Source organism: Gorilla gorilla, chromosome 4 (assembly GCF_029281585.2).
Source record: "Gorilla gorilla gorilla isolate KB3781 chromosome 4, NHGRI_mGorGor1-v2.1_pri, whole genome shotgun sequence".
NCBI lineage: Eukaryota > Metazoa > Chordata > Mammalia > Primates > Hominidae > Gorilla > Gorilla gorilla.
The window spans coordinates 55,700,562-55,716,651 of record NC_073228.2 but is presented as its reverse complement, the minus strand read 5'-3'; the positions used below and the strand labels follow the sequence as shown (position 1 = coordinate 55,716,651).

Sequence of the window (16,090 nt, the reverse complement as noted above, 5' to 3'; positions counted from 1 at the left end):
ACAAAAAGAGACTTGTTTTTCCTCAAAGTTTCTGTTTAAATATCGTTAGGCAGTTATTCAAATTCCATTATGGGCACTTGATTTAATTAGATGGTTATGGAAACAGAGTCAACTCCCAGCCTCCTTAACACTGGTGAAGACTGCTGTCACAGAAATAATCTCCATGCAGTGTCAACGGACTAGGGTGGCAACAGACATACCTGTGGGCAGCTATCTGGGACAACTGTGGCTAAACTACGAAGTATTGTAAATGCTTATAGCAATCACTGTCATCCAAATCAGTACCTAACAATATACACAGCTCTCTAGCAACCTCTACTCTGGCCCTCATTTGTCTTATTCTGGTTCTGAGGCAATTTGAAAGACCAACAACTATATAACAGCACAGCTTGCTTTATTCCACTAACCAATGTGCTTGAATCAAACTTGGTAACCTTCCTCCTCTCCTTGCTCCCTCAAGTGCAAATTCTCTCTTCCATTCAATAATATAGGGATTCCACAGCATAGGACAGGGGAGGCTGCATACATCACAGTGGATTACCAAGAAGCCAGAGAGATCAAGGGATTCATCTCTGACACTCCCAGAAAGCTTCCTCTTTTTCACAGTACACTAACTATGGGGCAAGCACAATCAGATGACATGACAGAGGCTAAATAAGCATGCTTCATGAATGTCAAGCTACCATCAGCAAAAGAACTCACAGCAGCACCACGACAGTGACCCCCAGATTTGTACAGTTTCTGCCAACGCTTCCTGGCTAGTGTAGATCCTGGATTGTATAATAGATTCTGGATGGAGTTCGGTTTAATAGTTGCCCTTGCACCTTGCAAAATCACTTATCATTTTTAAAGGGACTAACATAAAAACACCCCAACTCCTCTGCCATTCAATTCTTCAGAGCAAATGCAGTCCTCACTTAAACCTTAATGTTCTCTATGCTCTAAAGCAGCTTTTCCTACACTCATGACAAATCAAGTCACTTGATAATTTAAGTGATTTCCCACTTGATGCAACTATAAATAGGAATCAGACAATGATTGTCACGGAAGACCCCCTGCTGGCCTCATTTTCTAGCCGATTTTGCCTATACATGTCCCTATGAAACCTAGATCCAGAAATATCAGGACAGCAGAGAGAAAAAAAAGTTTTAAAGCTGTTAAGTATACTCTTAATACTAGGGCATATTTATAACTATACACTATAGATTCAGAGACAAGAAAGGGTTTTTTTATGTGTTACATATATGAGAAAATGTCAGTGAGAACTAATCACTTTGGTTTGCTAAAAATTTTAGTGAACAGTTTTAGTTGATCAGTGTATTTATTATAGAAACCAGTTAGTGTGCTATAGATGTGAAGATTCCATCTAATCCATTAGCAAAAAGGAAAACAATTTTACAAATTTAGTGTTATTCCCTAGAATATGCTGTTATTCTAAAGTCGGTGATAAAAAGCACAGTAACATTTAAGAACCTAGCACAATACTCTTCTAAAATCCAGGGCCTGGCTCTGGCATGTCTACCTTAGTTCTGATCAGCATCTACCAGCCACAGTGTTTATCCGTGGGCTTTCATATTCTATCCCAAAGTATCAATTTTATTCTCTAAGCTCCTGATTTTTCTTCCTAAAGCCCTAGGGTTCTTTTTAAGCTCCTCATACTTCTCCACTGACTCTGTTTCCTATCTAAAGTTATTGATTGATATATATCTACACTCTGCTTGATTTCCTGACATCAATAACACAGGGGAGTCATGCAGTCCACAACATTTCCTAAAGCATTTCAGAAAATCTTAGCTCTCTTGTTTCTCTATAGACTAGACCAACAAGGTGAACTGTATGAAGGAAAACAAAATGTCAAGTCCTGAAAACCTAATAAACAAAAAGGTAATAAAAGCAATCACACATAGGTCCTTGAGTTTAGAAAGTCCTTTCCAGAATCTCAAATGCCATCTTCATTGTTGCAAACAAGCAAGGCTTAACAACCAAATTATCTTAATTGCTAAAACCAAACCAAACAGGCCGGGCACAGTGGCTCATGCCTGTAATCTCAGCACTTTGGGAGGCTGAGGCGGGCAGATCACCTGAGGTCAGGAGTTCGAGACCAGCCTGGCTAACATGGTGAACCCCTGTCTCTACTAAAAATACAAAAATTAGCTGGGTGTGGTGGCACATGCCTGCAATCCCAGCTACTTGGGAGGCTGAGGCAGGAGAATCGCTGCAACCCGGGAGGCGGAGGTTGCAGTGAGCTGAGATTGCGCCACTGCACTCCAGCCTGGGCGACTAAGCAAGACACTCTCCCCCCCAAAAAAAGAAAGAAAGAAAAGAAAAAAAGACTTCTTAACATCCTCTAGAATCTTAGTTAGCTACATTAGAATCAATTTTTATGAAATATTTTGATTATAATCAGTCATTTTGAAAACAACATGTTTTCAAAACTTGTTGATTCCAAACTGGATTTCTGGCCTTACTGTTGTCACTGTACTGGGTATGATCATACGGGTATACCATAGTTTGGATGCCAGGCTATTAACTTAATTCTCTTTTCAATAAAAATTTTAATCTCATAAATATTAACAGTTAATTCAGTTAAATGGGAGAATAAGCAACAGAGTGTTTAATTTTTACTTATTTCCTGTTCCTACGATTAACATAAGACAAAAAATAGCAACTTGGCTCTATCAAGGCATTTTAAATAATAAATCATTGTTCTTTAGAATTGAGACTTCTCAATAAAGAATCCAAGACCACAAAATGCAACTGGCTGTCCTTGATTATTGATTCACTACAAGCACAGAAGAAATTACTAGTTAGCTTGTTTCTACCTTATTCATCTGGATAAATGCTTATGTTCATTCTTAACTATTTCTCAGAGATATATTGAGAATTCATTATAGGGTTAAAAAAAAAAAGAAGAAAACCTTTAGCTGGAACACTTGATATAAGAATTAAAAAAAATTTTTTTTTAATTAATAGAGGACGGGGTCTCATTATGTTGCCCAGGCTCATCTCAAACTTGTTGGCTCAAGCAATTTTCCTGACTCAGCCTCCCAAAGTGCTGGGATTACAGAGAACTGAATATTTATTATAATAATTTCTAAAAGAAGAAGGACCAAATATCAGTCCAGCCCTTCTAACATATATTCTGGTTAAATAATCAGTGGCAGACAAATAAAACAGTAAGTAATCTTTCATTATTGTTCATTTTACTTACATGAAATCTCCGATCCACCTCATAGTTGACCTGCTTTCTGAAATCCTTTCAAATAAAAGAGAGAAAGGAAGGAAAGACAGCAGAAGTTGGCAATTAGTAACAAAATCAAAAAGAAATTGAGTAAAAGATGATGAGTTAAACTAATGTTTTTTAAAAATGAAACTTACAGAAAAGTGGTTATTTCTCTGCATAAATTCTATTAGTAAGCATAAGATTACAATCCCATTTTTATTAAGTTGTAGCAGCAGCATACGAAATATTAAAGAGGTACAATTCACATGTCAGTACCTTTTGTGCAACCAGGAAAGTAAGGCGCCGGATCCCATGGTCAACCAGGGTAGCTTTCTAGGAGCAAAAACATGTAAAACAGAAGATAGATGAGATTTCCATTCATTCTAAATTTTATCCCATTCGGCCCTTGTAAGGCTTTGGTGGAGTTAAACATCCTTTTTGGATATCCTTATCTTAGCTTAGTACCTTCAAACTTGCAAGTGAACAAATTTCAACCTGGCTCCTAGGACTAAGTCTTACGAAATAAATTGTATATTGATTTGGACAAAACTGAAAGAGAACTTTGTGGAGGAGAAAGGGTGATATGAAGTCAACTAAATTACCTCAGAACTGATTTACATAAAGGTAGGCCATGACACAATTTCTGCTTATAGAAATCATACTGTTGGGCATGTATTCAAATGTAAACATTAATATTGATAAAGATGCTAAATGAAATTAGGTAGAGAGAAAAGAAGGACTTTCCATAAAACATAAAACACAGGTCCTAAACTGTTTAGATTGTAGATGTTACCTACCATCAGATACAGCATCCCTAGAATTCAGTCTAACAAATTGTAACCTTTCAGTTTTGATACAACAGTTCACCCTTACCTTACATGAAGGCATTTTTTAAAAAGTTTCTCTTTTAAAATTGTTAAAATCAATATTTAATAGGCCTTTAAATTTAGGAACTATTCATATCTCCACTAGGCATAGGCGACTAGTATATTAGAAGTCAACAGAAGGCTGGGAGTGGTGGCTCACGCCTGTAATCCCAACACTTTGTGGGTCCAAGATGGGCAGATCACTTGAGGCCGGGAGTTTGAGACCAGCCTGGCCAACATGGCAAAACCCTGTCTCTACTAAAAATAGAAAAAAATGAGCTAAGTGTGGTGGCGCATTCCTGTAATCCCAGCTACTTGAGAGAATGAGGCACGAAAATCGTTTGAACCAAGGAGGCAGACGTTGCCGAGATCACATCACTGTACTCCAGCCTGGGTGACAGAATGAGACTGTCTCAAAAAAAAAAAAAAAAAAAAATTCAACAGACACCAGTAGTTTCAAGACAGCCACTTATACGAGTCTTGGGCATCTGGACCTAAAGCCTTCCTCTTCCCTATACTGCTCACTTGCTTCAAAAGGCAGGGACAAAGAAACAAATTAATGAATTAAGTAAAAGACATGTGTTTAGAGGTCCCTAACAAAGAAGGATTATAACAGCAAGCAGGAAAGCAACCCCACCAGTTGAATGACCTGAGAAAACATATGAATAGTACAAATAGAAAAGTAATGTGGACTTTCACAGCCTACATCCAGACTTTAGTTTGACCACATTTCTTGCTATAACTCCAACCAAGAGATATGTTTATAGGCCAGTTCTTAACATTCATGATATTATATATTTTTTAAAATTTAAATTGTCTTCCCCTTATAAGGAAGCACATTCTTGGGTTATTTCTTCCAATTTCTTCAATTCTGCGATGGCATTGCTGAGTAATAAAATTAATTTTATTAACAGCATAAACAAAAGATAACTGGAAAAATTAATTTTCTATAAGCAAATAATAAAATAATAAATTATCAGGTCAAATATAAATAAATTTTGGTTTAAATGCATTAAAAAATTATTTGTACTGCCATCACACGCCTTGCTGTAAATAACCAAGTATTGACACAACAATATGAAAAAAATGTGTCGAAAGAAAGGAGGGGTTTCTCAGTGTGGCCAGGAACAGAAATACTTCTTCTGACATCAACAAAGATTCCACTACAGTCAAGTCCTTCAAAGACAAGCATCAATAGCTATGTTCTGGCAAGGGAAGAAAATAACTTTAATAATGCCATGATTTAAAATCAAAATTGTTATTGCTTTTAAAATTCCACAAGTGGCTGACAATAACAGCAGAGCAACAGGATTCTGATTACATTGTAATAATGCAGGTCTCACAGCAAGTCCACAGCTATTACCCAGCGATTAGGCGTCAGCACCTGGAGAAACTCCATTTACACTGACTGCTTCAATCTCCTCCACAAGTCATTTACAAATATATGATCCTAATTTCTATGAGAGAAAAAAAGACATGCTGGGACTAGAAGATTATTTGGACAATTTGGATCAACCTATTTGATAGTTTAATGTGTGCTTTAAAAAAAAAACTTTTTCTAAACTGCTAGGAGCATGATCATGAAGTGAAAAACAAAACTAGTTGCCACTTTATCTTTTGTTTTTTTCTTAAATTGCTTTTCTTTCCTTTTCTTTCATATATATATATATATATATATATATATATATATACATATATTTTAACAAGGAGATGAAAATGCCAAATGTCCCTGGATAAGCACAGTACCTGATGCAGTAAATAGCTTCTCTATGCTTAGTGTCAGCACAGTCTACCCTTACCTTTCTAAATAGCCATAGGCAAAGATATTGGATTTCTCTGTGCCTTAGTTTCTACACCTAGTCAAGGAAAAGGGTAATTTCTTATTTCTCATTAACGTTACAAACATATGTAGCGAATATGAAGAAAATGCTTTTTTTTTTTTTTAATTGAGATGGAGTCTTGTTCTGTCGCCAGGCTGGAGTGCAGTGGTGCAATCTCGGCTCACAGCAACCTCCGCCCCCAGGTTCAAGCGATTCTCTTGCCTTAGCCACCCGAGTAGCTGGGGCTACAGGCGCCCGCCACCACACCTGGCTAATTTTTGTATTTTCAGTAGAGACGGGGTTTCACCATATTGGCCAGGCTGGTCTTGAACTCCTGACCTTGTGATCTGCCCGCCTTGGCCTCCCAAAATGTTGGGATTACAGGCGTGAGCCACTGCGCCTGGCTGAAAATGTCTTTGTAGATCAACATGCGTTGATAAATATGACACTTAGATTTGAGGGCAACAAGAAGTGTCAAGTTGTGGTCAAATTATGGAAAAATACTCAAACATGGGCAATTAGTGCCTCAAAACCTAGGAAGAAACTTTCACAGATTATTTCATGAAGCAGCAGCAGCAGCCACATATAACATTAAGACTCTTCCAGGCCGGGCGCAGTGGCTCATGCTTGTAATCCCAGCACTTTGGGAGGCCGAGGCAGGCAGATCACCTGAGGTCGGGAGTTTAAGACCAGCCTGACCAACATGCAGAAACCCCATCTCTACTAAAATACAAAAATTACCCGGGTGTGGTGGCGCATGTCTGTAATCCCAGCTACTCAGGAGTCTGAGGCAGGAGAATCACTTGAACCCGGGAGGCGGGGGTTGCTGTGAGCTGAGATCGCACCATTGCACTCCAGCCTGGGCAACAAGAGTGAAACTCCATCTCAAAAAAAAAAAAAAACAAAACAAAAAAAAAAAACTCTTCCAGCAAAGATTACCTTGATCACCGGCTTTAGGTTAATTTTATGTGGTCACTGGCCAAGGGCAAGAAGGAAGGTAAATTTCTGTCTACAGAAAAAGCCCTAGGCATATCCCCTACTTTCACTTCTCTGGAAGCACCTTTTCCTCATATTGACCACTGCAATCTCATAGTTAGTTTAAGTGCTACAACAGCGTCATGGAATAAGTACTAAGACTCATAGTCATCACAAATTTACCATTTTTTCCCCTAGATATCTCCCATTGGCATTACATGAGGTGAATGCCAATGGTACGAACTGTCTACACCACTGAATTAAATTTTGAAAATATCTACTGAGTTCTTTCTCTGCAACAAGTCCATGGGCTAAGTGCTGTCCACTCCAAGAGAACACATGGGTCTTGCCATCAAGGGCAGTTTAAGAGGACACTTTGCTATCTATCACATATCATAATGAAATATAACTGTAGATTATTGTTTTAAGCATGTCTATCCTGTCCCCTCAACTAGACTATAAGCATCTTCAGGGCTAAGAATCTATTATTTACTAAAGTACCTAGATCTGTGCCCCCTACACCTGGCATCAAATCCTTAAGTTCTAGTATCTGCTCTATCATCTTCTAGCTGGTGACCTAGGGGTCTTAATTTCTCTGAGCTCCAGCTTTTGCCCATGTGTAAAACTGGAATAATTCCTGACTTATCTAACCCCATGGAATCGTGGTAAGATGCAAATAAAAAATTTAGGTAGAATTTTTTTATAAATAAAAGGCATTATTATTGCTAATAAATGTATGCTGACCAAATAGGAATTCAAAGGAGGAACATACATTTTAGTTAGGGCTACTCAGAAGTCCTCACTGAAGAGATGAAATTTGAGACAGTTCTTAAGACAAACAAGATTTAGAAAGAAAGGTGAAAGAAAACTTTCTAGGTAAGAGGAAGTCAAAGAAGTACAATAAATGAGGCACATTAGACAATGAACACAGGTCTTTTCACAAAATAGCAAAGGCTACATGTTAGTCTCTCAATAGGCTGATGATGTTGAAGCTAAAGTTAAGGAGGTATTCTGAAGGTCAGAGAGAATCACTGTTAAGTGGGAAAATAACATTGGAAAGAGCACATTTGGGACATTTAATTTTGTGGTGGTGAGCAGAATGGAAACTCTTTGGAGGGAGAAAGTGAAGGAAGATAAGTAGATCACAAGTAGATCACACTGCTGCAGTGTCTCAGGTATAAGATAGTAAGGGTTTGAATTAGAGATGGCAGTGGGAATTTTAAAACTGGAAAGAAGAAAAAGAGAAAGGGTAAAAAAGACTGCAAAGAAAAACTAACAGACCTTGGTGACTGATCAGATACAAATAAATATGTACAGATTGTGGGTAGAGGGGTAGAATGAAGGAATGTCAAGGAAAAAGTCAATGACTTTTGAATGATTGGGAGTAAAAGGTATAGTGAGTTGTGAGGTTTTTTGTTTTGTTTTATGAGGGGATTGGAGACGGACGAGAAGAGGTGAAGGAAAATGATGGAAAATGTCCATTTAGACTGTGGCATTTGATGTCAACAGGAGATATCCAAGTGACATAAAATTGAAAGGAGGATAGACGTATAACTGATATTTTCAAAGGAGGGGAGGGGAAGACACAGAAGGGACCTAAGGGGAGTTTGGGCTTAGACACGTGGAAAGTCACCAAAGGAAAATACTTGGTAGGTGATTTGAAGTTCAAGACTGGAGCTCTGGGAGAGATTTAGGAAGATAACTTCCCTTAAAAACATTTTAAATATTTGAGGTCTATTATCTGTTGACACACAAAGATATTCATTATATATTATTAAGTTACTTTGGGATTTTATCCCTAAACGCAGAACTAGCCATAGTTCTGAGAGTTATGATAAAAGACATAGCCATAAACTAGCAACTGATAAAAGGATAGCTGTGATACACAGCCAGTAGGAAAGGGGACATCATGAGCTTCCATCCAATCAAGAACTTACATTTTGCTGGGTAAATTCTCTGAACATAGCTGCCAGCCTGTCATCCTCAATATCACAGTCAGTCTTGATAGCCACATTGAGAATGTGAATTGGTTCATCCCTGGGAACCTGTAACTCAAGAACACAAGTCAAAGAAATTATGAGGCTGGCCAATACAGATGCAGGTAGAAGTTATAATATTTGGTAGAATACCTGAAAAAGAGATACACCCCACAGGATATTTTGGTTTGCTCAGCAGTAGGAATGAGCAAATTGAAACCACTGCCCAATAGCCACAGAGAGATTAAATCAGGTAAAGCATATAACTTTTAAAAGATAAGGCAGCAGAGGCATTAGTAACAGGTGGCCCAATCTTTACTTGGCATGAAGCTGAAGATCACTATGTCTCACCTTTTTTACCAATAAAATGGGGGTGAAACTATTTGCCACATCTCTTCACAGAATGTGAAGGAAAATGAGTGATATAAGCCATCTGGACATGTTCCCACATAATATATTTCCTTACAATTTATCAAACAATGGAAGTATCAAATCATGAAAAAATAACATCGTAGAGAAAGAATAATTTATTTACTGATAAATAAAAATAAATGATTTAATAAAAAGACAAAGTTTTAAACAAAATGCCTACTTTTTTTCTGTAATCTAAAGTCCTCCATTCTCTGAGGACTATGATTGCACCACTATGCAAAAATATAAGCCATGGCTGAGTAAGAATTCCAGCAAACAAAGCCCAAATCCTTAAAACAACATTCAGAGATTCAGAGGCAGCTGCAATGGACATAGCTGAGCCCATTCTATACTATGGACTCCAAAATTAATATAGTTTTTTAAAGTTAGGATTTATATTCCACTTGCTTCCAGAAAATACTTTGGTGAGGCATACAAAATTAAATACTATAAAGTGGGGTAAAAGGATGAATTATTTCCTATAATAGTTCAAAGTCAGAAAGATAGTATACAGTACAAGTCCCATGTCTGAGGGGAACAAAGCAGTCTCCCAAAAGGGACATTATACCTTATCTTCATCATAAAGAGACGTGTGACCTGCCTCAGGGAATGTGGGACTCTGGGGTGGGGAGTCAGAGAAGCAGCCCATCACTTCATCAAAGATCCTAAAAAATATAAGAGAAACACCCACCATGAAAACTCAAGTGGCATGAAACTAACACTGCCATTGGCAGCTGAGTCTAAAAGAATAATCTATCTTAGCCTGGGCTCAATAGTTAACTGAATAGAATCACCAGTGGCTAGAGGTGACATGCAAAATTTCACCAAGTGGCAGAAATTAGGAGGATGGATTGTTTAAACTTTAATAAACCATATATATTTTTTCTTTTTTAGAAAGAATGATCTAAAGCTTTTTTGTTTGTTTTGTTTTCCTCATATGTAAGATATGAGCACTTCTGTCATCATCGGTCTTAAAGTAACAGAAAGTGTCTGGAACTGGAGTAGTGACAGACCAATGTAATTACCCCTCCCCCTAGGGTAATGCATCAGTATACATCAAGAGATAGATGCTGAATGCATTTAATCAAAAGATGTATCGTCTCTTGTGGGGCTCACTCTAGTGTTATGTTTAATTTCTCCTGACATTTCACTCATCACAGAGCAGACAACTTCTTCTGTTAGCGCCACAGGAAAAGATGGTTTTTGTTTGTTTCTTTTTTTCTGACCAGGCCCGTACTACAAGTAGAGGCTTGTAGAATCTGAATGAGAGGTAGAAATGCAAGGATATATACCTCTCCAAGGGCATATACAGCAAGGGTTACATCTTTTTAGCTGGCTCATGGCTATTCGGGAGACCTTTATTCATTTTGCAGAAAGATGAGACCCCAAAACACAGATGTCCATGGCTCCCCTTGTACAGACATAGTTCCACAATGTCTTACCTGACAAAATCTTCAAAAGTCCGAAAAGAGACCATTCCGCCCATCCGCTGACAAGGTGGAGTGAATGAGTTGTCCAACAGTACATCGCTGACACTAGCTACATGGGTCATGCCATAGTGGTTGAGGTTGGAGGAGAAGGACATTCTAAATGGTAATTCAATCACGTTCATTAGACAAGGAGGGTAGGAGCAAGGACTGGGAAAGTAACAGTAGGGAAAAGGAACTAGGAGAAAACTCTGAAGTAGGGTCAGGTTGCAGAGCAGACTTGGTTTTTTTACCCACTATGGATAAGGTTGTTTTGCTGGATTCATGTTAACCCTTTCTTTTGAATTTCCCTATATAAACTATATTTTCATCACTCCAAAATTTCTTCAAATAAAAAGCTAAGAACTGTTAGGAATTTCCAGGCAGTTTTAATACAACTACATTATAAGATGTCCAATGAATGAATAGCACATAGGGGTTAAAAACCATCCTGCATCTTCCCCCTCCCTAAAGCATTCCCTCCTTTAAAAGGAAGTAAGCAAGCCAAGTGAGTTGTAACTATGCAATGCTTAAGGCATTTTGTTTTCTAGGAACTGTAATAGAGTAAGTATTCACAGATATATAAAGAGATAGGTATATATATGTATGTAAAACAACAATTGTAATTAAGTCACCTGGAATGGTTTAGTAAATAATTATATAAAACATTAGGGTACAGAAACAGGTCACAGTCTATAAAAGGAACTTTACTGAGGAATTTACTTTATCCTTTAATGGGTTGGTAGGGATAGTTATTGGGGTTACAGTTCTCCCTTTTTGAAAGACAGCTATTTTTCAACCCCAAATTGCACGTTTTTCTTTTCATAGTTAAGCACTTCTATACCAAAACAAAAAAATCTCCATTGAAAGCCCTTAATAATTTCCAGCAAGATACAAAAGGGCAGAGCATGGGTCTCAAAGTATGTGTAAGCATGACAAGCAGCTGCTAAACGGAGATGCCTGAAGAGAACTGAACTGATTTGTTCAGTCTAAAAACAATGAATCTCTATATTTCTTGATGCACCTTAACAGTATGTACTGATAAATAATACTGTAAAGTGTTTCTGAATGCTCAATCAGGACAGCCTGTTAGGAAGGACCAAGCTAAAGGATGCCTCCAGGACTTGCCTGACATGTTACCAGCATACTGATCTGAAGCAAGTTCAGGGCAAGGCAATGGCACTTGAATTTGGGGAACTGCCCCAAAAATCTCCTTGAAGTACACCACCTGCGGTGTTGCAGGGGGAAGAGAGACGACAACGTGTACTTGATATCTGGGTACATATTGTACCCTATCGCAAATCATAATTACAAGGCAATGGAATTCTTTGTAGGATGGGAGTGCTGCTCACACAGACTATAGAGACTGACACTCCAGGTTTTTATTCCTTTGGCGAGTGATGACTATGGAAAAGGTACATCATCTTTTGACAGTACTCGGGAGTAGAAGGTAAAGTGGGAGAGGAAACCACTGATACAATGAATGAAACAAACAAATGAAACACACACATCAAGCAAGTCTTACACATGGTGCTCACTAGAAACTGGGATTCAGAGGTGTATTACCACAGAAGTGCTATCATCCTCCTCTTTTCTAGGATCACCAAATATATTTACTAAAAAAGCAAGTTTGTGAGGCATTGTATCTTTTCTACTTGCTTGGCATTAGACAGGAAAGATAAAAGGGTTCCAGACCACATTTAAAGGGAACTCCCTCTGAAGAAGTTAACAAACTATGTTTGTGGCAACCATGGGGTTAAGTAGCTTTTTCACTCAACTGAACCCCATGGGAAATATCGACTATTCAGTTTCCCCTCACTGCTATGCTTGTGAACCAGTGTGGCTAAAGGCAGGCAGGAATGAGCCAAGCCCACTCATCAAGGGAAGATTACAAGACCAATTAAAAGCATTCCCTTTCCTCTCCACGTCCAAATTGGGATCTAAAAGCTATGATTAGTTTTGATTACTTAATATTTTAAAGGGAGAGGGACAAAATAAATGTAAATCTATAAATAGTTCCACGTGTAGCTGATTATCTGCAAAGACCTTGCCATCAACTTACTATTGCTTTTGCATTTTGTGGATTCAATTCCAATCAGAATTGTTATCCTCTCAAACTTGCATTGTGTTGCCTTGCTTGGTTCAAGAGACAGGAGAAACCCAAAATACTAAAATATCACTTATGTTATATTAGCCTGGAAACCTCCACACAGGGTTAAACACATCAAAACTTAAATATACTTTTCCAATGTTAATCTTATTATAGGTCTGAAATAAAAACTGACTATCATAACATTTTAACACTTTAGAAAATTAACTAACAAACTGATAAAACATGAGATCAGCTATTTCTGGATCTGCACTCCTCTAAAAGGAGAAGCAAATTAGAGAAACTAAAAATTGTAAAAACTGTGAATAATTTGCCAGGATAGGAGTAACCTTAAGGGTTTCTCCTCTGAAAGCCCCAAACTACACAGAGAACTTAGCAAAAGAAGATGTTGCTAGCAAGACCGGACATAAGGCAGACAAACCCCCTATCATATACAGCTAGATGGGAGCTTCTCCATACTGAGGCTTTTCAAGTAGTGCTTTTTGAACAGCTGAAGAAAAGCTGAAGACATGTTTTCCAAACAGAAAGAATAATTTAGTATGTCCAAAGGGGAGCTCAGGACTCCCTAGCAGATAACACATTATCTTGTCAAGTGTTGTGTTTTTTTTTTTTTCCTGGTTTCACTATTCTAAGTTACATAAAGGTGCTTTTAATTGGAAAAGAAACTAAACATACGGTACCTGTTTAGCGTAGGGATGTTCCCTCTGTAATTAAACAACCACAGTTAGTTACTGATAGGTTAGTGAAAGCCATAATAAAAGAGTTGTCAGAGCAGATATAGACCAGTCATGAGGAGCTCCAGTTTGGCAGCTCTGGCATTCAGCAGACATAATTAAGTGCTCATTACCCTTCAACCCCCAGGATGCCTCCAAAGAGGCATGCTCCTAACCTACCTCACCACACCAGCTGTTGATGGAAAGGGTCAAAATGTATTTACCATGGATTTTAAAAATAGCTCTATTACCAAAAAAAAAAAAAAAAAAAAAAAAATGTAGAGTAGTGGTAAAACACAGGCTGATGAAAATTAATTTAAGCTATATGATATGGTATATTAACTTAAGCTTCAATAAGAAATATAATTCTTCACAGGATTCTTAGAGACTCTTCTTTCTTGTTCCTATTACTGAAGGTGTAATAAGGAGGTCCAGAGAAGTTGATTCCACAGCTCCTCCTACTTTAATCGCTTATCCAGGATATGTGACAGACCTACAAATTCTCCACCAAAGAAAAGTATCCAGGAATCTGGGTTCCCAGCTACCTGTTCTAAGTCTTTTTAACCATACTCTTCCTCCCATGAAGGAGAGCAGGGGGGAAGGTACTGTATTCTAGGAGCTTAAAAGAACTGAAAATCATGCAGGAAAGTAATGATAAATGATTCTATGATCAGAGAAGTACAAGTTGTTAAAATTAATTAATACTTTGTAATTAAATGAGTTTAGGGTCATAATGATTTTAAAAATTGCTGTTAGCTTAAAAACTCTAGGCCTCTCATAAATAAAACCTTATCTAAATTTGACTACCATAGAACTTCCTTATAAAGAATGTGCCAAAATCATGAAAGAAAGACCACGATAAGAATAGGAAACTACAAAGCACATCTCCCACATTCTCTTTGGCCTTTGCCACTAACTCCTTTTAAAAGATTTCCCCAACTGAAAAATAATCAAACAAATAAAAACCTTTATTTTCAATGTCAAATGGGCAAAGTTATACTTACCACCTACAATTTAGGGGCATTGTAAGGGGGCTGATCAGTTGATATCTTAACCTTCTAACATTCTTTTATCAGCATTTAATCACTGTTGGGGTTTTCTAGCACACAGAGGACTTAATGGGCAGAACATAGTGGGTGGTGCTGATGATATGTGGGAAGGAAGATAGAGGGAGGAAAACGATGTACTTTCCATGGCAGTAGAAGGAGCAGAATAGACTGAGCAGGCCATATAAATAAAAAGCTGTGACATATCACTGCACACAAACTGTATACCTCATGTGATTTGTGAGTAGAAATGCTCTTTGCATCAAACCTGTATCACAGAGTGAATTCATAAGACAGCAAGAGCAACCTCCGAGTGCAGAAACCTGAACCTTTGCTGTTTGGATTCTTTACGCCTCTCACTCAGGAGAGTGGGTTTTATTTTTACAAGAGATCCTTAGTTATAATGCACTTGGGCCTCAACAATACAGAAAAAATATGCACAGGTTCTAGAACAGAGGGAGGTACAGCTGAACAGAAAACTAACTGCAGATGCTAATGAGAATAGTTTTCCTTTTACGATATAAAGGATGCTAAAGAAAGGGGCCGCCTGCACAGTTTCTTAGCATGAATCTCAGTTCAGAGAGAACTCTACAACCAAAGAAACCTCAGGTTCCATTCATCCAGGTTTCTAGAGTCTAGAAACCAGTATAATCTCTCTCAACTGTTAACAAATTTCCTAATCTAATAAAATAATCTAACTGCTTCTGTAGCTACATTCTAATCCCTTTGGGAGTCTTCACAGGATGATGGCCATGTTTTCAGTAGAAAAAGGCCTGAACTGAAAAGAACACCAATAACAACAAAAAGCCAGGCTTTCTCCATCAGCAACTCTCAAGCTCCTACAGAGAGCCCCCTGCTGCTTTGTTATAAGAATTATGCACCATCTACACAGTATGGGTCAAAAAGCAAAAACTCCCAACATCTCTAATTTTTAAAGGAATGGTCCCAAATTAATCATGTAAGTAGGTTTAGAGCCAGCTTATCCACTTAGGTAGAATAAGAATCTGTGGGGATGTAAGGGAGATAAGCAAGGAAGGAAGGAAGGATAAACTGTCTATTAACAGATAAATACTTAGTCATGTCCATAATGATCATTTACATGTTTTCTTTTTTTTTTTCTTTTTCTTTTTTTAAGAAATAGAGACAAGGTCCCACTATGTTGCCCAGGCTAGTCTTGAACTCCTGAGCTCAAGTGATCCTCCTATCTCAGCCTCCCAAAGTGCTAGGATTATAGGCATGAGCCAGCAAACCTGGCCACTACATATTTTTCATCCTATACAAGGGCTATATGGTCAATTTAAGAATATGACAAATGTGGCATATCGCACACTACTGTGATACACCAGAAAGCTAGATTAACACTCTGTACCAAAAAAAAAAAAAAAAGCCACATACACAACTAAGGGAAGAGATTGTATACGAGTCAAATATTCCATTTATGTAGCTAAAAATAAAATTTGCCACATTCCACTGCATACTCATCA

The 16,090-nt window shown here is 37.8% G+C and overlaps 1 protein-coding gene across 11 annotated transcripts in view; it reads right to left on the bottom strand.

Moving 5' to 3' along the window:
• Window positions 1-16,090, bottom strand: part of ACACA (acetyl-CoA carboxylase alpha) — a 324,373-nt gene that overhangs the window by 112,605 nt on the left and 195,678 nt on the right. For 10 of the 11 annotated variants that reach the window (XM_031011317.3, XM_055388359.2, XM_055388355.2 and 7 more), the window contains 6 exons: window positions 13,528-13,551; window positions 10,714-10,857; window positions 9,840-9,936; window positions 8,822-8,929; window positions 3,500-3,556; window positions 3,212-3,256 (listed from right to left, as the gene is read on the bottom strand). In XM_031011317.3, coding sequence (XP_030867177.3) covers window positions 3,212-3,256; window positions 3,500-3,556; window positions 8,822-8,929; window positions 9,840-9,936; window positions 10,714-10,857; window positions 13,528-13,551 — 475 coding nt within the window. The remainder of the gene's footprint in view (window positions 1-3,211; window positions 3,257-3,499; window positions 3,557-8,821; window positions 8,930-9,839; window positions 9,937-10,713; window positions 10,858-13,527; window positions 13,552-16,090) is intronic. The other variant, XM_031011323.3, reaches the window with a different exon arrangement.